At 44.5% G+C, this 21852-nt stretch overlaps 1 protein-coding gene across 10 annotated transcripts in view; it reads right to left on the bottom strand.

Annotated features, from left to right (window-relative positions):
* The window catches only part of STRBP (spermatid perinuclear RNA binding protein), a 160742-nt gene that overhangs the window by 48342 nt on the left and 90548 nt on the right, over positions 1 to 21852 (bottom strand). For 7 of the 10 annotated variants that reach the window (XM_067471744.1, XM_067471746.1, XM_067471745.1 and 4 more), the window contains 4 exons: positions 20758 to 20923; positions 19357 to 19501; positions 4914 to 5008; positions 1375 to 1470 (listed from right to left, as the gene is read on the bottom strand). In XM_067471744.1, coding sequence (XP_067327845.1) covers positions 1375 to 1470; positions 4914 to 5008; positions 19357 to 19501; positions 20758 to 20923 — 502 coding nt within the window. The remainder of the gene's footprint in view (positions 1 to 1374; positions 1471 to 4913; positions 5009 to 19356; positions 19502 to 20757; positions 20924 to 21852) is intronic. The other 3 variants (XM_067471750.1, XM_067471752.1, XM_067471753.1) reach the window with 2 other exon arrangements.

Genomic DNA, 21852 nt, shown 5'->3' with positions numbered 1-21852 from the left:
GCTAAGCAACAACATTACGGTAATGAGAACTGGAATGGTACAAGGAAGATGAGACTGGCTATGATTCTACTAAGAGATGAAGCGGATTTTTATGTAGTTTGTAGTTTGTATTTGTTGTATAGTCATATGTTGTTGATACTGGCCTCTGTAACTGTCTTTTATGTGTACTGTACACCGCCATGAGTCGCCCGTAAGGGCTGAGAATGGCGGTCAATAAGTGCATCTAATAAATAAATAAATAAATTGTCTGCTGGAGCTAGGTGGGAATGTTTCAACTGACCACCTTGATTAGCATTTGATTGACTGGCAGTGCCTGGAGCAATCTTTTGTTGAGAGATGATTAGATGTCCTTGTTTGTTTCCTCTCTGTTGTTGTGCTCTTGTAATTTTAGAGTTTTTAAAATACTGTATTGTCGAGGCTTTCATGGTCAGAATCACTGGGTTGTTGTAGGTTTATTTTGGGCTATATGGCCATGGTTTAGAGGCATTCTCTCCTGATGTTTCGCCTGCATCTATGGCAAGCATCCTCAGAGGTAGTGAGGTCTGTTGGAACTAGGAAAATTGGGTTTATATATCTGTAGAATGATGACCAGGGTGGGACAAAGGACTCTTGTCTGCTGGAGCTAGGTGGGAATGTTTCAACTGACCACCTTGATTAGCATTTGATTGACTGGCAGTGCCTGGAGCAATCTTTTGATGAGAGATGATTAGATATCCTTGTTTGTTTCCTCTCTGTTGTTGTGCTCTTGTAATTTTAGAGTTTTTAAAATACTGTATTGTCGAAGGCTTTCATGGTCAGAATCACTGGGTTGTTGTAGGTTTTTTTCGGGCTATATGGCCATGGTTTAGAGGCATTCTCTCCTGACGCTTCGCCTGCATCTATGGCAAGCATCCTCAGAGGTAGTGAGGATGCTTGCCATAGACGCAGGCGAAACGTCAGGAGAGAATGCCTCTAGACTATGGCCATATAGCCCGAAGAAACCTACAACAAAAACTCAATCTTGGAATAGTTTTCTTTAATCCTGACAGGCTGTTAGGAATTGTGGGAGCTGAAGTCAAAAACAACTGGATGGAGGGCCTAAGTTTGCCCAGGCCTGTGCTGAGCCATTTGCTCTTTTGCTCCAGAATGCCTCAAAATAACCCACATGGGGATGTATATGGCACTTTTGTCATGTTCAGAAGCCCTCCCTGTTCAACGAAGTCGACCAAAAAAATGCAAAAGGGGGTATGTTTTTGACCCCAAAATGCACCCCACTGTGATGTCCCCCAAAGAGGCTCCCCCTCCACGCAACTCCATCCCTTTTTTGCCCAGGGATTGATTTCCTAGTTGCTTCCTCGGGTGCCGGGGTGTTTCCGATGCGGCGCAGGTACTCACCCATCCTTTCAGGGGCGCCCAGGTGGGAACTCTGTTGCACAAATCCCGCAGCACGCGCAGCACGATGACGCAGGACTTGAGCCCGTTGGCCCTGGCCTAAAACAAACAGAACCGTTTCCAACCCAGCGGACTAAAGGCCTGACCGGAGCAACAACCGGGAACAACAACAAACACCGTCAATGCATTTTTAACATGTTCAGACTTTGCCAAGTTCATCCATTTAAAGCAAGGGGACTTGGTTATAATAATATAATATATTGTAATATAATATAATATAATATAATAATTGTATATTATAGATTACATGTAATATTACTAATATTGCAGTATAGTGGTATAGGAGAATAGAGTAATATATAACTAATATTGTGCTATGCTAGTAATATAATACATTATTATTATATTATTAATTATATTATTAATACTGACAATATTATTATCAGTATTATATATATATATATATATATATATATATATAATACTGATAATAGTATTATGATACAATATAATACTAATAGTAATGCAATATAATAATACTATTGTATTATATATTATACCAGACAGTATAGTAAAATATATTGCATATATATTATATTATTATACAATATAATAATATATAATAATACATTATATATAATACTACTAATAATAGTGCAGTATAATAGCATGATACAATATAATAATATATAATATTAATATTATGCTATGCTAACAATATATCATATATATACATATAATATTGATAATATTATATTGATAATAATATTGATAATATAATAATATTGATAATACAATAATAATATTGATAATACATAATAATACACAATAATAATACATAATACATAATAATATTGATAATACAATACTACTAATAATACATTATAATATATACTCATATTGTAATATATATTATACCAGACATTATATTATATAATATCATAATATTAATAATATCTTATACATTATATAAAATGCTACCAATACTATTGCAGCATAATAGCATAATACAATATAATAATACATGATGCTAATATTATGCTATGCTAACAATATAACGTATTATATATACATAATATTATGTATATATAATTAATATTATTAGTTATTGTAATATTATTATTATTATTAATATATTATTATTAATAGTATTATTATTAATATCATATTAATAATACTAATATCTTATATATTATATAAAATGCTATTAATACTATTGTGGTATAATAGCATAATGCAATATAATAATATATAATGCTAATATTATGCTATGCTAACAATATAACATATTATATATACATACTAGCTGTGCCCTGTCACGCGTTGCTGTGGCCTATAGTAAAACTTATCAAAGTTGAGGTAGATATCTGGACTATTATGAAAGAGAGGTACCTACCTATTCCTTTCCCCTTTTCCTCCCCCTTTCTCTCCTTTCTTCCTTCTCTACCTCTTTCTTTCTTTCCTTCTTTCACTACTTGGTTTCATCCTTCTCTTGTTCCTTCATTCACGTCCTCTGGGACCTGACACCTCTCCCATTCCCCCAGGGTCTCATAGGAATATTTGCATAATAATAATAATAGAAATAATAACCTTTACCCGCCACGTGTTGCTGTGGCCAACCTTCCCTCTTTCTCTCCTTCTTTCCCTCCTTCCTTCCTTCCCATCTTTCCTTCTCCTCTTCCTTCTCTATCTCTTTCCTTCCTTCCCCCTTTTTCTTTCTCTTCTGGTCTCTTTTCTTCCTTCTCTCTTCCCTTCTTTCCTTCCCTCCCTCTTTCTTTACATCTTCCCCCTTCCTTCACTCCCTCTTTCCTTCCTTCATTCCCTTTTTTCTTTCCTTCTCTCCTTCCTTCCTTCCCCCTTTTTCTTTCCCTCCCTCTGTCTCTCATTTCTTCCTTCTCTACCTCTTTCCTTCCTTCCCCCTTTTTCTTTCTCTTCTGCGGCTGGGCGCCAATGCGCATGCTCAGTTGTTTTGCCGTTTTGTGAGTGTGTTGTTGTGTTGTTTTTCATTTTGAGTAGATATGTTTGTACCTTGTGGGTTGTGTTATGGGCATGGGAATTTTGGTTAAGTTTCGTTGGGGGCTTTAAGAGTTTTGTTGTTTTGCCGTTTTGTGAGTGTGTTGTTGTGTTGTTTTTCATTTTGAGTAGGTATGTTTGTACCTTGTGGGTTGTGTTATGGGCATGGGAATTTTGGTTAAGTTTCGTTGGGGGCTTTAAGAGTTTTGTTGTTTTGCCGTTTTGTGAGTGTGTTGTTGTGTTGTTTTTCATTTTGAGTAGGTATGTTTGTACCTTGTGGGTTGTGTTATGGGCATGGGAATTTTGGTTAAGTTTCGTTGGGGGCTTTAAGAGTTTTGCTGTCCTGTTGAACCAACCTAACAGATTTATATATATAGATAATATTGATAATATTGTAATACAATATAGTACTAATAATAATGCAATATAATATATAATAATATTGTAATATATATTATACTTGATAATATAGCAATATATACTGTATATATATAATATTATAATACAATATAATAATATTAACATATACTGTATATAATACTACTAATAATATTGCAGTATAATAGCATTTTTTGTTGTGTCAGGAGCAACTTGAGAAACCGCAAGTTGCTTCTGGTGTATAATAGCATGATACAATATAATAATATATAATGCTAATATTATGCTATGCTAACAATATGTTATACATACCGTACATATAATATTAATAATAATATTGTAATATAATACTACTATCAATACAATATAATAATATATAAAAGTGGCAATATATTAAACATAATACTACTACTACTAATAAAATATAATAATACTATTGTTGAAGGCTTTCATGGCTGGAATCACTAGGTTCTTGTGGGTTTTTTCGGGCTATAGGGCCATGTTCTAGAGGCATTTTCTCCTGACGTTTCGCCTGCATCTATGGCGAGCATCCTCAGAGGTGACCTCACTACCTCTGAGGATGCTTGCCATAGATGCAGGCAAAACGTCAGGAGAAAATGCCTCTAGAACATGGCCCTATAGCCCGGAAAAACCCACAAGAACCTAATAATAATACTATTTTAAGATTGTATATTCATATATATTAAGTTGCAATGTTTTTAATTGTGAGCCGCTTTGAGTCTCTGTATGGAGAGAAAAAGTGCTATATAGATAAACAAAATAATAATAAGAAAAATGGTTGCTTTAAAAAAATAAATCAAGAAATATGGTACAAATCTTGTATCCATACAGCCAATGTATGCACTATATATCGTATTTTTGCCCTTTTGTCCCAAGGCAAAACCAAAAAAAAAAAAAAAGAGAGAGGAGATTTCTTTTTCATCTCTATAGGAAACGAGAACGAAAAGTATGAACGACTTGTGACGGTCACTTTCCCTCCAGACTCCCAGATTTGTTTTTCGACCCCTCAAAATTGGACTAATGCAGGCTCTCAAGTCCAGGGAGGACACTGGGAAAGGGATTTCCAGACTGACCTCGAAAATAAAAATAAAACTGAAACTCGATACGGGAAGAAGAATGAAAAGCCCAACCTGGAACCATTTGGCGTGTCGCAGAGACGCCAAAGCATCGAGGCATTTTTGCCTGTCGAGAAAGTCCGGCGGGTCTTTCATCAGAACACTGTCTACTGGGAAAAGGGGAAATATAAAGGGAAAGAAACAAAAGAGAGAGAGAGAGAGAGAGAGAGACAGACACAATTTGACCAAGGGGTTTCCGTCACACGTCGACACACAACGAGCAGCATGACAGCGGCATTAATAGGATCCCCAGAATGTCTGTCGGCGCCTTCCCCAAACAATTTCCACGGCTTTTGGGGGAAACGTAAACGAGACCGATTCCTGGACTCAAATCAATGGTAAGGAAGCGAGGCAGCAGCGTTGCCAACAGCTGCAGTCAGTCTGGGATCTTATTAATGTCTTTTATTCAAAACAACAACAACAACAACAACATCATAACATGTGTTGGGAGCAGACCATGCAAAGTGCGGGGATTTTTTCCTTCTTCTGCCTCTTCCCTGCGAGAGTTTTGGAACGGAGACAATAATAATAATAATAATAATAATAATAATAATAATAATAATAGGGAAATAAACAAATTTGCAAGTTGCAAAAAGAGAAAGGCTTCCACATGGTTTGGACAAGGGAAATCCCGGTAAGGAAAGTGAATCTGGAATGACAAAACCGCAGGAGGAAGCGGGATTATTCCCGGAGGGGATTGGCGGGACGGAGACGGACACCGTTGAGGTTTGCGCTCTACTGAACTCCCTGTTTCGTTTTTCATTTTTGGAATAATTTAAATCTTGTATTGTCGGAGGCTTTCATGGCCAGAATCACTGGGTTGTTGTAGGTTTTTTCAGGCTATATGGCCATGGCCTAGAGGCATTCTCTCCTGACATTTCGCCTGCATCTATGGCAAGCATCCTCAGAGGTAGTGAGCTATATGGCCATGGTCTAGAGGCATTCTCTCCTGACATTTCGCCTGCATCTATGGCAAGCATCCTCAGAGGTAGTGAGCTATATGGCCATGGTCTAGAGGCATTCTCTCCTGACGTTTCGCCTGCATCTATGGCAAGCATCCTCAGAGGTAGTGAGGTCTGTTGGAACTAGGAAAAGGGGTTAATATCTGTGGAATGACCAGGACTCTTGTCTGCTGGAGCTAGGTGTGAATGTTTCAACTGACCATCTTGATTAGCATATAATGGCCTGACAGTGCCTAGAGGAAACTTTTGTTGAGAGGTGATTAGATGTCCTTGTTTATTTTCTCTCTGTTGTTGTGCTGTTGTAATTTAAGTCTTGTTGCCCAGAGCAAATAGGAAGAGGACCCCTACCAACATTTTCGGCCCGGTCTCTTCAGTAACAAAACAAACCCTGAAAGAAGAACCAGGAGGAACCCAGACAGAACGGACAGCTCCCGTTTGCTTTTTGTTGAACCACAGTGACACAAACGTAGCATGGGCAAACTTTCTAAATTGGGGACCGTCTGTGTATATGTGCTTTGTGTGTGTATATATTTGTGTATATGTGTGTTTGCATATATATGTGTGTGTGTGTGTGGTTTTGTGCATGCGTTGTAATGTAATTTTTGTTTTTTTGCCCTTTTAAGTCCCTTCTGCTGTGTTTTTCAGTGTTTTTTATGAGTGATGGTCACTCATTGGCCTGAGAGGTGTCTTCTGTGGTGTCAATTTGGTGAGTTATGTTAATCCCACAAACAAACATTACATTTTTATTTATATAGACTAGCCACCCCCTGCCATGCATTGCTGTGTCGCAGTCTGTGTATATGTGTTTGGTGTGTGTATATATGCATATATGTGTGTTTGCGTATATGTGGTTTTGCGCATGCATTGTAATGTAATTTTTGCTCTTTTTTTGGTTTTTTAAGTCTCTTCTGCTGTGTTTTTCATTGTTTTTATGAGTGATGGTCCCTCGTGGCCTGAGAGGTGTCTTGTGTCCAAATTTGGTGTCAATTTGTCCAGTGGTTTTTGAGTTATGTTAATCCCACAAACATTACAGTTTTCTTTATATAGACTAGCCATCCCCTGCCATGCATTGCTGTGGCCCAGTCTGTGTATATGTGTTTTGTGTGTGTATATATGCGTATATATATGTGTTTGTATATATATGTGGTTTTGCGTATGCGTTGTAATGTAAATTTTGTGGGTTTTTTTTGGCTTTTTAAGTCTCTTCCGCTGTGTTTTTCAGTGTTTTGATGAGTGATGGTCACTTGTTGGCCTGAGAGGTGTCTTGTGCCCAAATTTGGTGTCAATTCATCCAGCGGTTTTTGAGTTCTATTAACTCTAAACAAACATTGCATTTTTATTTATATAGTTGACTGAGGAGGGGTTTTCCAACTTGTTGTCTGTGCAAAAGAGAGAGGTAAACAGGAACAAGAACCATTTGGACACAAAGAGAGCGTCAACCTCAAAGGCGTCCCGCGTCCCATTCTGCCTTGGCTCTGGCCAAATCAATCCCCAAATCAATCCCCAAAGCGCCTCACCATGATGGTCTGCTCCCGATGAACTTTGCAGCAGGTATTTGGGGTGTTTGGGCCGTCACTCCCGCCTGCTGGACCAATAAATGCTGCAAAGTCCGAAATGAGATTAGCGGCCCGGGTGGCTGCCTCAATCAAGCACACATGAGAAAAGGGCGCTGTGGGTTTAGTTGCTGTTAAAAGTTGCCTTCTCCCCAGCACTCTGCAATTTGCGCCGTTTGGGAAAGGATAACACAGCGCATCTTCTCCTCTTTGGACACCATGCATTGCACAAGACGCAAGTTAGGAGAGGAGGGGGGAAACCCAACCATTCGAGACTGACCGGCTGCAAGGACATTCCCTTTGCAAGGCCGCACGACCAAAACGATGTAGCCCGCCTTGCGAGGGGAATGTATCACAGACCGGGCAACGGCGAAGCGGCCGAGGAAAGTCCAACGTCTGGGCGTTGCAGATTTGGTTTTTGTTCAAGTGGATTGATTAAACCGAAAAACGCAATGCTGGACTCCTTCCCCGGTGCTTCCGGAGGGACGTTAATGGGAGGAGGCCGTGCCGAAAACAGACCGAGGGCCGTCCGAAGTGACCGATCCGGCCCTTCCGTGTGTTTTCCCAAGGCAGCGGCGTTCCCCTGCTCTTGCAGGCAAGTCAATGGGTGAGAGTTAAGTCTTGGAAGGGAAGGAAGGACAGAGATATGGAAAGGGAAGAGAGGCAGAATGGAGGGCCGGGCTCAGGAGTGGCTCACGGTGCTGAGATCGCTCGAGGCGGACCGCTCGCTTCATGCTCTGACCGCAGATCGGGGCTGTCCAAACTCACGTCCACGGAGCCCACATCCACCTTCGAATCCATGGACGCAGAAACCCTGGACACAGAGGGCCAGCTGTAATTTTTTACATAGTGGTCCATGCTGTTTTGTTTTCACCCAGTTTGGGTCCCCTGGACAACAGCTCCCATCACTTTGCATCATCTGCGGACTGGGGATAATGGACATTGCAACCCAAAAGCTCTTGTGGATCTGAGGTTGGGGAAAGGTGGAAGGACGTTACCCACCAGCCTTGTATCTCAATGCAAAGTGTGCAGATTTCTAAAAAAATGGCATCTTATCACTAAATCCGACATGTAAACAATAGGCCTGGGCAATCCATGGTTCTAAATGGTTCTAAAGTACTTCCAAAACTAAAGTTCTGGTGGTGAAAATTTCAGAACTCTAACAAAACTTTCGAAATTTAATTATTATTTCATTATTGGTGATTTTTTTTATGATAGAACCAATTAGGAACTGCCATTTATAATGAAGTTTTGAGAGTTTTGTTAGAGTTCTGAAATTTTCACCACCAGAACTTTAGTTTTGTAAGTACTTTAGAACCATTTAGAACCATGGATTGCCCAGGCCTAGTAAACAAACAAATAATAATAACAACTGTATTACTTGTCTCTCTGCGGATTGAGGAGGGGGACAATATCATGAAAACAGAGACGTATGAGGGGCGCTCATTCAAGATGTCCCCTGACCCACTTCTCTTTATCACAGGACGCTGAAACTGAACACGTGTCATGATACACGTCTCTCTAGGTGACGTGCCAATTTGCAACTCTGAACTGAGAACGGTCTGGATTTTACTACAGGTGCTGAAGTGGTTTGAGGATAGACCCAGTGGAATCCAGAGTAGTCCGCCAGGAGGGGCGTTCATTCAAGAGGTCCCCTGACCCACTTCTCTTTATCACAGGACGCTGAAACCGCACACGTGTCATGATACGCGTCTCTCTAGGTGACGTGCCAATTTGCAACTCTGAACTGAGAACGGTCTGGATTTTACTACAGGTGCTGAAGTGGTTTGAGGATAGACCCAGTGGAATCCAGAGTAGTCCGCCAGGAGGGGCGTTCATTCAAGAGGTCCCCTGACCCACTTCTCTTTATCACAGGACGCTGAAACCGCACACGTGTCATGATACGCGTCTCTCTAGGTTAGGTGCCAATTTGCAACTCTGAACTGAGAACGGTCTGGATTTTACTACAGGTGCTGAAGTGGTTTGAGGACAGACCCAGTGGAATCCAGAGTAGTCCGCCAGGAGGGGCGTTCATTCAAGAGGTCCCCTGACCCACTTCTCTTTGTCACAGGACGCTGAAACTGCACACGTGTCATGATACACGTCTCTCTAGGTTAGGTACCAATTTGCAACTCTGAACTGAGAACGGTCTGGATTTTACTACAGGTGCTGAAGTGGTTTGAGGACAGACCCAGTGGAATCCAGAGTAGTCCGCCAGGAGGGGCGTTCATTCAAGAGGTCCCCTGACCCACTTCTCTTTATCACAGGACGCTGAAACTGCACACGTGTCATGATACGCGTCTCTCTAGGTTAGGTACCAATTTGCAACTCTGAACTGAGAACGGTCTGGATTTTACTACAGGTGCTGAAGTGGTTTGAGGACAGACCCAGTGGAATCCAGAGTAGTCCGCCAGGAGGGGCGTTCATTCAAGAGGTCCCCTGACCCACTTCTCTTTGTCACAGGACGCTGAAACTGCACACGTGTCATGATACACGTCTCTCTAGGTTAGGTACCAATTTGCAACTCTGAACTGAGAACGGTCTGGATTTTACTACAGGTGCTGAAGTGGTTTGAGAATGGACCCAGTGGAATCCAGAGCAGTTCCTTTCCTTGCAAGGCTGCACATCAAAGGAGACGTTCAATGAGATGGAAGAGGTTCATGGTGAGGGTTCCCCATCAGATAATGGAGTCAAGAACTGGCATCCTCATTGCAAATCTGGTCAGACTTCGGTGCAAACAGCTCCAATTCCAATTCCAATTCCAATTCCAGAGCCTCCGATGGCGCAGTGAGTTAAACCCCTGTGCCGGCATGACTGAAGACGACAGGTCGCAGGTTTGAATCCGGGGTGTGGATGAGCTCCCTCTATCAGCTCCAGCTCCTCATACGGGGACATGAGAGAAGCCTCCCACAAGGATGGTAACACATCAAAATATCCGGGCATCCCCTTGGCAACATCCGTGCAGACCCAATTCTCTCACACCAGAAGCGACTTGCAGTTTCTCAAGTCGCTCCTGACACGACCAAAAAAACCCCCCAAAAAACAACAAACCTTCAATTCCAGGGCGACCCCGCTCTACTATTGAGGAGCACACCATCCAGCAAGTGGAAGTCACCATTTTGGAAAATCGCTGCGTAACCATTTGCGTAACCAGGCCCAAAAGGTCAAGATGAGTGTGGGGTCCCTGGAAAAAATAACCCAAGACCATCTTCCCATGCATATGGTATCTGCTCACTGGGTCCCTCGGCTGCTCACACCTTTCCAGAAGTACAAACGAGTCCAATGCTCTCAGGCTCTCTTGCCATGGAAACCAGGAGGACTTTTCCAACAGGCCGATCCCACAGGGTGAAGGTTGGGTCCATCACACAAGTACTGTTGATGCAAAGGAAGCCTCCTGACTCAAAGCCTCCAAAGAGCAGGCAAGGTCATGCTCACATAATTTTGGGACCAACATGGAGTCGTAGGGATGGATTTCCTAGCAAAGGGTGCCATGATCCCTGGGCCAAACTAGGCTCCACTGCTGCGGAAATTGCAGGAGGCCATCCAAACCAAGAGACCATGTGGCATGCTCTCCAAACATGTTCACCTTCTGCAAGATAATGCGCTTGTTCCCAACTCAACTGTTTCCCAAATGGAAGAAGCATGCTCTTGTGGCTTTGGAATGCGACCGCATCTCCTGATTGACCCAACCTCGCAGCATCGGATGTCCACCTCTTTCCAACAAGGAGGTTATTTTGGAAGTGGAAGCATTTCTCAAGTGATGAGACTCTGATTTCCGAAGTCACAACATGGTTTTTGGAGCAACCTGTCGACTTCGACAAGCGAGGTGTTGACAGAAGTGTGTGCCCCTCGATGGTGGCACCCATGGAGAGAGGAAGGACTCGGAACCGGGCCAAGTGGCATTGCTGTCCGTCCACAGGAAGTGGGTCAGGGGACACCTTTCAGGAACGCCCCTTGTATGTCAGTTTAGCACCAAGTCCCAGTCATAACACTAATAGCTCATAAAAAGGGAATGGAGTCAGCTGCCGTTGGGTCCAAAGTTTCATTGCCAAATTGAATCTGCTTGTTATCTTTTGCCCCACATAAATCCAAACGCTTATCTTGCCGCATTTTACAACAGCAGGGACTCACCAACGTTTTATTGTGGCCTTGGGTCAATCTCTTTGGCGTTTAAGTCATATTTCATTTTATGGAAGGAAGTCCGAGGAACTGACAGCCAGAGCATGGGCTTGAAATACGGATGTTTCCAAACACCGAGCGCCACGCCGAACACACGGCCCTTTGGCTTATTCTGTTAGGAGAGAGATTAGTGGACGAACCAAACCGGACGGCAGGAAACCTTGGTCAGTGCTGCTCGGTGGTCAAGATGAGCCATCGCCGGATCTCTTAACAACCCGTTATGACAATTGTCTGAAGTCAATAAGAAAGATGCCACAGCATCAGTCTCTTCTACTCTCACATTTTCTCCCTGCTTGGTTGTGCCTTTCCTGAAATATTCGCAGGGCCGGGCTTTAGCACAGCGGGTTAACCGCCAGATGCAGTAAATCTTGCAGTTCTAAGCCAGGTCAGGGTGAGCTCCCGGCCTTCAGCCAGGCTCCTGCCAACATAGCAGATCCTAAACAGCAATTGTGAGTAGATAAATAGGTACCGCTTAAGCGGGGAGGTATTTAAGGCAGTCATAAAGAAAGGGCTGGGCTTTAGCACAGCTGGTTAACCACCAGCTACAGTGAATCTGGCAGTTCTAAGCCAGGTCAGGGTGAGCTCCTGGCCTTCAGCCAGGTTCCTGCCAACCTAGCAGATCCAAAACAGCAATTGTGAATAGATAAATAGGTACCGCTTAAGCAGGGAGGTATTTAAGGCACCCAGAAAGAAAGGGCCGGGCTTTAGCACAGCTGGTTAAACACCAGATGCTGTAAATCTTGCTAACCAGAAGGTTGGCAGTTTGAAGCCTGGGTTGGGATGAGCTCCTGGCCTTTAGCCCAGCTTCTCCCTACCTAGCAGTTTGGAAAACAGCAATTGTGAGTAGATAAATAGCTACCGCTTAAGCAGGGAGGTATTTAAGGCACCCATAAAGAAAGGGCCGGGCTTTAGCACAGCTGGTTAACCACCAGATGCTGTAAATCTTGCAGTTCTAAGCCAGGCCAGGGTGAGCTCCTGGCCTTTAGCCCAGTTTCTGCCTACCTAGCAGTTTGGAAAACAGCACCCGTGTCATTATTGTATTGGTTTTGCTTTGTTATAAGTTATTTATTGTTGTTTTGCTGTTGTTATGTTTTATGATGTATTTGGGCTCGGCCTCTTGTAAGCCGCACCGAGTCCTGCAGGAGATGGTCGCGGGGTATAAATAAAGGTTTATTATTATTATTATTATTATTATTATTATTATTAAGTAGATAAATAGGTATCGCTTTAAAAGTGGAGAGGTATTTAGGCACCCATACAAAATGCCAGAAAAATGCTGGTGATTTGAGTGACACCACCCCCCGTGGCTGGAACCAAGCACAGCCTCCAAGATGCCGAAGATGGGGGGAAAGCCTATATATACCTCTATCTATGTACAGTTGCCTGTCTTGTCAGTGTATAAGGCATTGAATGTTGAATGTATATATGTTCTGTGAATTGCCCTGAGTCCCCTTCGGGCTGAGAAGGGAGGAATATGTTCCAAGAGGACAAAAGTATGGGCCAACTTGGGCCCTCCCTCCAGGTGTTTTGGACTTCCAACTCCCACAACGTGGGTATGTAGATGATCCCTTGATGGACTGATATGTCCAGTTCCAAGAGAACAAAGGCATGGGCCAACTTGGGCCCTCCCTCCAGGTGTTTTGGACTTCCAACTCCCACAACGTGGGTATGTAGATGATCCCTTGATGGACTGATATGTCCAGTTCCAAGAGAACAAAGGCATGGGCCAACTTGGGCCCTCCCTCCAGGTGTTTCGGACTCCAGGTCCCACAAGGTGGATTTGCAGATGATCCCTTGATGGACTGAAGGGTCCAGTTCCAAGAGGACAAAGGCATGGGCCAACTTGGGCCCTCCCTCTGGGTGTTTTGGACTCCAGCTCCCACACTGTGTGTATGCAGGTGATCCCTTGATTGACTGAAGTGTCCAGTTCCAAGAGGACAAAGGCATGGGCCAACTTGGGCCTTCCCTCCCGGTGTTTTGGACTCCAGGTCCCACAACATGGGTATGCAGATGATCCCTTGAGGCAAGGGCAAACTTCAGCCATCTCTCCAGGTGTTTTGGACTCCAGGTCCCACAATGTGGCTATGTAGCTGATCCCTTGATGGACTGAAGTGTCCAGTCCCAAGACGACCAAGGCATGGGCCAACTTGGGCCCTCCCTCCAGGTGTTTTGGACTCCAAGTCCCACAATATGGGTATGCAGATGATCCCTTGAGGCAAGGGCAAACTTCAGCCATCTCTCCAGGTGTTTTGGACTCCAGGTCCCACAATTCCTAACAGCCTCAGGACCCTTCCTTTTCCTTTTCCCTGTCCTTTTCTGCTTAAGCAGCTGGGGGGGGGGGGGGAGGGAAAGGGCCTGAGGCTGTTAGGAATGGTGGGAGTTGAAGTCCATAGCACCTGGAAGGCTTAAGTTTGCCCACATCTTTGTCCTCTTGGAACTGGACACTTCAGTCACTCAAGGGGTCATCTGCATACCCACATTGTGAGAGTTGGGAGTCCAAAATATCAAGAGGGCCAAAGTTTGCCCCATGCCTGCTGTAGAGTCTCCTACGATCCCTTTGCAACTGCTGTCCGCAGAAGGTCTGCTTCTACAGGGAAGGGCAGAAAAAGTTTTACCTGGCATAATATTTTGTATGTATTTATGATGTGTTTTAATTATTTTTATTGATGTATGTATTTCTATATGGCATCTAATTGTTGCCGATCTGTACGCCGCCCTGAGTTGCCTTCGGGCTGAAATGGGCGGGATAAAAATGTCATATATAAATAAATAAAATATCCAAGCCAAAATAAAATGATGTTTTTAATCTGTTATTACACTCAATGCTTTTTCCATTGTAGCAGATGTCCCCCAGGGTGGACCACAACACCAAAGAGGAAAACACTGACCAAGGCTTCGAGCAGTGCGGGTGGTTCAATGTGGGGTGGAAGAAGGAGGGCAACAAGGGGGGGGGGGGGATCCAGAAACAGGGAAAGGGTGCAACCGGAAGAGGTTTGTCAATGAACGGGGAGGGGGTTTCCAGTTGCCTTGACTGTCATGACAGAGAAGCGCCAGTTGGTCAAAAGTCTGATATCACTCAACGGCTGGATTTTAGGTCGGGAAAAAAGACGTGTCGGGAATTAGTCCCTGCACTTGGCCCGCTCAAAGTGGAGTTGCACTGCATTCGGTCTGTGCACCGGTGAGGATGGTGCAAGGCTGCGGTCCAAATTACAAGGGGAAAAGAAGAGGAAGAAGAGGAGAAAGGGGTAGGAGACGCCTGTATACTGTTCTTGGCTTCGAGGCTGGCTTCTCTTTACTGCTCCATCAATACCTTTGCAAACTCCGAGCGAGTAACAAGAGATGGGATGCAGGGAGGGCCTAGGGAGGTCGAGTTTCGAAATTGAGAACAGAGTACGCCCGGGAGGTAATGTCAGCTCTTGTGGGCAGTCTATGCGCAAAGATAAATGCATCAATTCACCCGAGAAAGGAGTCTTTTGAAAGAGGGACAACACTGGCTGGCTTTGTTGCATCCTGCTTGGGGGGGGGGGGGGGTTGGAGGGGGATGCATCCCCTGAGAAGCGTCTCTGTTTCCAGAGTGACCACTGACCCTCCGGATTCAGCCTCGTGTTATTCAAGACTGGGCTTAATCCAAAAGCAGGATGGCCAGTATCGAGTGATTCGGAGGCTGAAACAAAACCTACACGAAGGCTCCCCAGGTGTGCCAAAGTCCAGGTACAGGGAGCTCCTTCCCACCCATCAGGCTCTCGTGGACAGAATCACCGGGTTGCTGTGAGTTTTCCAGGCTGTCTGGCCATGTTCCAGAAGCATTCTCTCCTGATGTTTCGGCCACATCTATGGCAGGCATCCTCAGAGGTCGTGAGGATGCCTGCCATAGATGTTGGTGAAACGTAAGGAAAGAATGCTTCTGGAACACTGCCAGACAGCCCGGAAAATTCACGGCAACCCAACCTCATCCAAATCTACTGGGAGGGATCCCAATCAGGCCATTCCATGCCAAGCGGTCTAAAAAAATTTAAAACGAAAGCAGGATGCTACTTGCTGATGTGAGATTGAATAAATATATGTGTGTGTGTGTGTGTGGATATATATATATAGTAGCCATTCCCTGCCACGTGTTGCTGTGGCCCCGTGTATATGTTTTGTGTGTGTGTGTATATGTGAATATGTGTGTATATATATTTGTGTATATATTTGTGTTTGTGTATGTATGTGGTTTTGCGCATGCGTTGTAATGTATTTTTTGTTTTTTGGCTTTTTAAGTCCCTTGTATTGTGTTTTTCAGTGTTTTATGAGTGGTGGTCACTCATTGGCCTGAGAGGTGCCTTGTGTCCAAATTTGGTGTTGATTCGTCCAGTGGTTTTTGAGTTATTTTAATCCCACAAACTAACATTACATTTTTATTTATATAGATTCTTTTATTATTCTATTATTATTACTATTATTTTATTTACATTATTATATATTTATGATTCTATAATTCTATTCTATGTTGTTGTTGTTGTTGTTGTTATTATTATTATTATAATATTTCTATGATCCTCTGTGCATGCTCAGGAACAGTAGCCTAGCTTTGCAGTGCTGGATTTCTAATTATTATTCTTATATTAATATTATTATTATTATTAATCTTTAATGTTTTTGAGTTATGTTAATCCCACAAACGAACATTACATTTATGTGTGTGTGTGTGTGCGCGTGTGTGTATGTGTATATATGTGTGTGTGTATATGTGTATGTACGTATATATATGTGTGTGTGTGTGTGTATATACATACATACATATATATATATATATATATATATATATATTGTCCCTACTTCATGGATTTTCACTTTTTGTGGTTGGTCCTGGAACGTAACACCTGCGATAAGATTGGAGACATCGTGATGGGAAGGTTTAGACCCCTTGGCATGGAATGACCCCATTCTTTGGGCTCAGAGGACGGTGCATCCAGGCCCCAAATTCTGATTCAACATCCAAAATGTAGACCATATCAAATTCCAGATGGAAGTGCTGATCTATCTAGGATTCTACCCCTGCCGTGAAATTTCCCTTCAGTCCACCAATGCCTACGATTGCATTAACGTAAAAGTTGAGCATTGAAAAATACAGTTCAGAGAAGAGATCTCGGTGTGACCCAGCTCTCTGTAAGGCCAGAAATGTGGGGACTGGGGGAATATTTTCAGGGTGCAAACTCTTCTTTCGAGAAGCAATGCCCTTTCGCCTTCCCTGGGTGTTCCATGCTCGAGGAGGCCGTTCCCTGCTGTCTCCGAACCTCAAAGTGGCAGTAAAGGGAGGGAAAAAACGAGGCATGCAAATGGATCCGGATTTAGCCCTCAGCTGCTGTCAGTCACTATAGATAAGGATGGGTCGGGAGAAAGATCTCAAGCTGTAGACATCGTCTTCCTACGTTCTTGCAAAGGTGGCATATTGCAAGCGTATACACTCCCTGACTGACTGTGATGAGCAGGAAAGGGAAACGGCTTCTGTGCTGAAAAAGAATTAACTCTCTTTCAGTACATCAATGTGCCATTGAAAACGCCAAGCGAGTCATCCCGAAACAGGGAAATCACTCGGCACATGCACCGGGAAACGCAATTTCCCCTTTCTCGTTGTGCCAGCAGGTCATATTGGAGAGGACACGGAGAACAGGAGGGAGGAAAAGACAGAGTAGTCAGGGATAAGGAAGCAAAACTGGGCTGGAACAGATCCAGGCAGAGACTTCTGACGCAATCCAAGGAAACATTGCCGACATATTCAGGCAAATTTGTATTACGTTCCACAAGCTTCTAGACCAGGCCTGGGCCAACTTGGGCCCTCCCTCCAAGTGTTTTGGATTTCATCTCCCACAATGTGGGTATGCAGATGACCCTTTGATTGACTGGAGTGTCCAGTTCCAAGAGGACAAAGTCCTGGGTCAACTTGGGCCCTCTCTCCAGGTGTTTTGGACTCTGGCTCCCACAACATGGATATGTTAATAACCCCTTGATTGACTGAAGTGTCCAGTTCCAAGAGGACCAACTTGGGCCTTCCCTCCAGGTGTTTTGGATTCCCAACTCCCACAACATGGGTATGCAGATGACCCCTTGACTGACTGAATGCTCAGTTCCAAGAGGACAAAGGCATGGACCAACTTGGGCCCTCCCTCCAGGTGTTTTGGACTTTAGCCCCCCTAAACGTGGGTATGCATACGGCCCCTTGACTGACTGAAGTGTCCAGTTCCAAGAGGACAAAGGCATGGGTCAACTTGGGCCGTCTCTCCAGGTGTTTAGGACCTCAACTCCCATTACATGGGTTTGCAGATCATCTCTTGATTTACCGAAGTGCCCAGTCCCAAGAGGGCTAACTTAGGCCCTCCCTCCATGTGTTTTGGACTTCAACTCTCACAACACAGGTATGCTAATAACCCCTTGACTGACTGAAGTGTCCAGTTCCAAGAGGATAAAGGCATGGGCCAATTTCAGCCTACCTCCAGGTGTTTTGGACCTCAACTCCCTCAACGTGGGTATGCAGATGATCCCTTGACTGACTGAAGGGTCTAGTTACAAGAAGACCAAGGCATGGGCCAACTTGGGCCCTTCCTCCAGGTGTTTTGGATTTCAGCTCCCACAACGTGGGTATGCAGATGATCCCTTGACTGACTGAAGTGTCCCGTTCCAAGAGGACAAAGGCATAGGCCAACTTGGACCCTCCCTCCAAGTGTTTTGGATTCCAACTCCCCAAACGTGGGTATGCAGATGACCCCTTGATTGACTGGAGTGCCCAGTCCCAAGAAGACCAAGGCATGGGCCAACTTGGACCCTCTCTCCAGGTTTTTTGGACTTCAGCTCCCGCAATATGGGCATGCAGATGATCCCTTGACTGACTGAAGTGTCCAGTCCCAAGAGGACAAAGGCATGGGCCAACTTGGGTCCTCCCTCCAAGTGTTTTGGACTCCAACTCCCGCAACGTGGGTATGCAGATGATCCTTTGATGGACTGAGCTCTCCAGTCCCAAGAGGACAAAGGTATGGGCCAACTTCAGCCCTCCCTCCAGGTGTTTTGGACATCAACTCCCATTACATGGGTATGCAGAAGATCCCTTAATTGACTGAAGTGCCCAGTCGCAAGAGGACCAACTTGGGCCCTCCCTCCATGTGTTTTGGACTTCAGCTCCCACAAGGTGGGTATGCAGATGATCTCTTGATTGACTGACATGTCCCGTTCCCAGAGGACAAAGGCCTGGACCAACTTGGACCCTCCCTCCAGATGTTTTGACTTCAACGCCCACAACCTGGGTATGGAGATGACCCCTTGATTGACTGAAGTGTCCAGTTACAAGAGGACAAAACCTGAGGTCCTTTCCTTTTCCCCGTCATCCGCTTAAGCAGCTGAGGGGGAAAAGGAAGGGGCCTGAGGTCGTTAGGAATGCTGGGAGTCCAAAACACTTGGAGACCTCAATTTTGTCCATGCCTCTTCTGGAGTGTGTCATAGGCAAATCCAGAATTCTAGAAATTGAAATAAAAAGTGGAGAATCAGTAAAACATAGGAGAGAAATGGGAGTGTTTCTGAAACCAAGGATGCAAAAATGGAAGACAGCAGCTGTGTTCTTGCCAAGTCCACAGCTGGGGTCTTGCAGAAGCTGGAAAGAGGGGTCCGGTGTGTTTTTGCCCCCTTCTCTTGATAGGAAAGAACCTCCTTTGCCTGCTCTTTGGAAGGAAGGAAGGAAGAAAACGTCATAGAAACCAGAAACGGGGGGATAGGGGAGATCTCCCCTCTCAGTACCTCCATCCGTCTTCTCGACTTCGTCCCGGATAAGGGGGGAGGTTAGGGTCACCTTGAGCGTGAGTGGAAGCTCCTGTGTGCTATGGATGATGATGGCTGCTTCGTCAGTGCAATGTTCAACGTGGTACGTCTCTTCCGTGAGTTTCTGAAAGAAAACAGCATTGCTTAGTGGAGTCACGGAGAGAAAGGGGAAACCAAAATGGAAGACGTGCCACCGATTCAATTGGGAGACCGTCTAAGGACAACAAAGCTCCTCGGCATGGACGATGGAGCGACAGCACCCCCTCGTGGCCGGAGACGAGCACAGCCTCCAGGTGCCGGAGATGGACAAAGATGGGAAGCCTTTACCTCTGTTTGTGTATTGTCTGTCCTTGTTAAATGTATAACGGCATTGGATGTTTGTTGAATATGTGTTCTGTCATCCACCCTGAGTCCCCTCGGGGAGACAGGGCGGGATATAAACAAAGTCTGTTAATATAAATAAAGTCCATTATTATAGTTTAGTAAGAAGAAGAACTTAATTTTTCTACCCCGCCCCCATCTCCCCGAAGGGACTCAGGGAGGCTTACAAGGGGGCAACATACAACTAAAAACAGAATAATATATTAAAGTAGCATAAAAACAGCATAAACAATATATTGTCGAAGGCTTTCATGGCCGGAATCACTGGGTTGTTGTAGGTTTTTTCGGGCTATATGGCCATGTTCTAGAGGCATTCTCTCCTGACGTTTCGCCTGCATCTATGGCAAGCATCCTCAGAGGTAGTGAGGTCTGTTGGAACTAGGAAAAAGGATTTATATATCTGTGGAATGATGACCAGGGTGGGACAAAGGACTCTTGTCTGCTGGAGCTAGGTGGGAATGTTTCAACTGACCACCTTGATTAGCATTTGATGGCCTGGCAGTGCTTGGGGCAATCTTTTGTTGAGAGGTGATTAGATGTCCTTGTTTGTTTCCTCTCTGTTGTTGTGCTGTTGTAATTTTAGAGTTTTTAAGTACTGGAAGCCAGATTCCTCACATCAGAGAGGAAAGAAACAAGGACATCTAATCACCTCTCAACAAAAGTTTGCTCTAGGCACTGTCGTGATTCAGATCATCTGTCACAGAAGTCGTTAATCGCATGCACAACGAAACATCCACGTCTCTAATTCCTTACAGAATGTGGGTAGGGAGGATGCTAGCCTAATCTCCTTGGTGAGGCAGTTCCAGAGACGGGGGGCCACCACCGAGAATGCCCTCTCCCCCGTCCCCACTAGCCACGCCTGAGAGGGGGGTGGGAGCGAGAGAAGGGCATCCCCGGAAAATCTTAAGGGAGCAATCCAGAAAAAAACAAACAGACCCAGAGCTATGTTTTCGAAGACATGCCCTTCATCGTGGGAAGAAGGCGCTTGGAGTGTCTCACCTGGATTTGGATGGGGAGATTGTCTTTGACGAGCGACAAGAGGGTCTGCGTGGGCTTCTCTTTGCACATCAGGACCAGCTCCAAGTCCATGTCGTCTTTGATCAACAGGCCTTTGGCCACCAAGCCGATCCGCATCACCCCGCACAAGACCCGGCCACCTTGGTCCCTGAAGGCAGAAAGGGTCGCACCTCAGAGTAGGCCCACCTTGCTCAAAACACCCCACTGCACACCGCCAGAAGTCTTTGTCGTTTATTGGAAAATAAAGGATAACAAGTTCTTAAAAGCAAAAGTAATGTCCTAAAAGATCAATACAAAACAACACTTTGAATGAAGCATGACCCAAAAGGCACCAGCCAAGCAACATCCCATGAGAACATGACTGAGTCCTGAAACCATGAACACAAGAACTGCAAGATATTCCAGACAAGTAAAATGCAAGCTTCTTGGTTAAACAAAAAGTTGCTCTGACAAAGGTTTGGTCCCAAACACACAGCTTAATACCCTTTGCAAAACATGAAGGTGTTTCTTTGGCCTCTGACCTCCTTCTTGTTAGCTATTCTCACACTCCTTCGAACTCTGAATCCCAAATGGTCAGCACAATCTAAGGTCAGTCTGTTTGTTTCTTTGGACTCTGACCTCCTTCTTGTTAGCTATTCTCACACTCCTTCGAACTCTGAATCCCAAATGGTCAGCACAATCTAAGGTCAGTCTGTTTGTTTCTTTGGACTCTGACCTCCTTCTTGTTAGCTATTCTCACACTCCTTCGAACTCTGAATCCCAAATGGTCAGCACAATCTAAGGTCAGTCTGTTTGTTTCTTTGGCCTCTGACCCCCTTCTTGTTAGCTATTCTCACACTCCTTCGAACTCTGAATCCCAAACAGTCAGCACAATCTAAGGTCAGTCTGTTTGTTTCTTTGGACTCTGACCTCCTTCTTGTTAGCTATTCTCACACTCCTTCGAACTCTGAATCCCAAACGGTCAGCACAACCTAAGGTCAGTCTGTTTGTTTCTTTAGCCTCTGACCCCCTTCTTGTTAGCTATTCTCACACTCCTTCGAACTCTGAATCCCAAACGATCAGCACAATCTAAGGTCA

Source organism: Anolis sagrei, chromosome 11 (assembly GCF_037176765.1).
Source record: "Anolis sagrei isolate rAnoSag1 chromosome 11, rAnoSag1.mat, whole genome shotgun sequence".
Taxonomy (NCBI): domain Eukaryota; kingdom Metazoa; phylum Chordata; class Lepidosauria; order Squamata; family Dactyloidae; genus Anolis; species Anolis sagrei.
The sequence above is the reverse complement of the archived record's forward strand: the minus strand, read 5'-3'. Positions and strand labels throughout refer to the sequence as shown.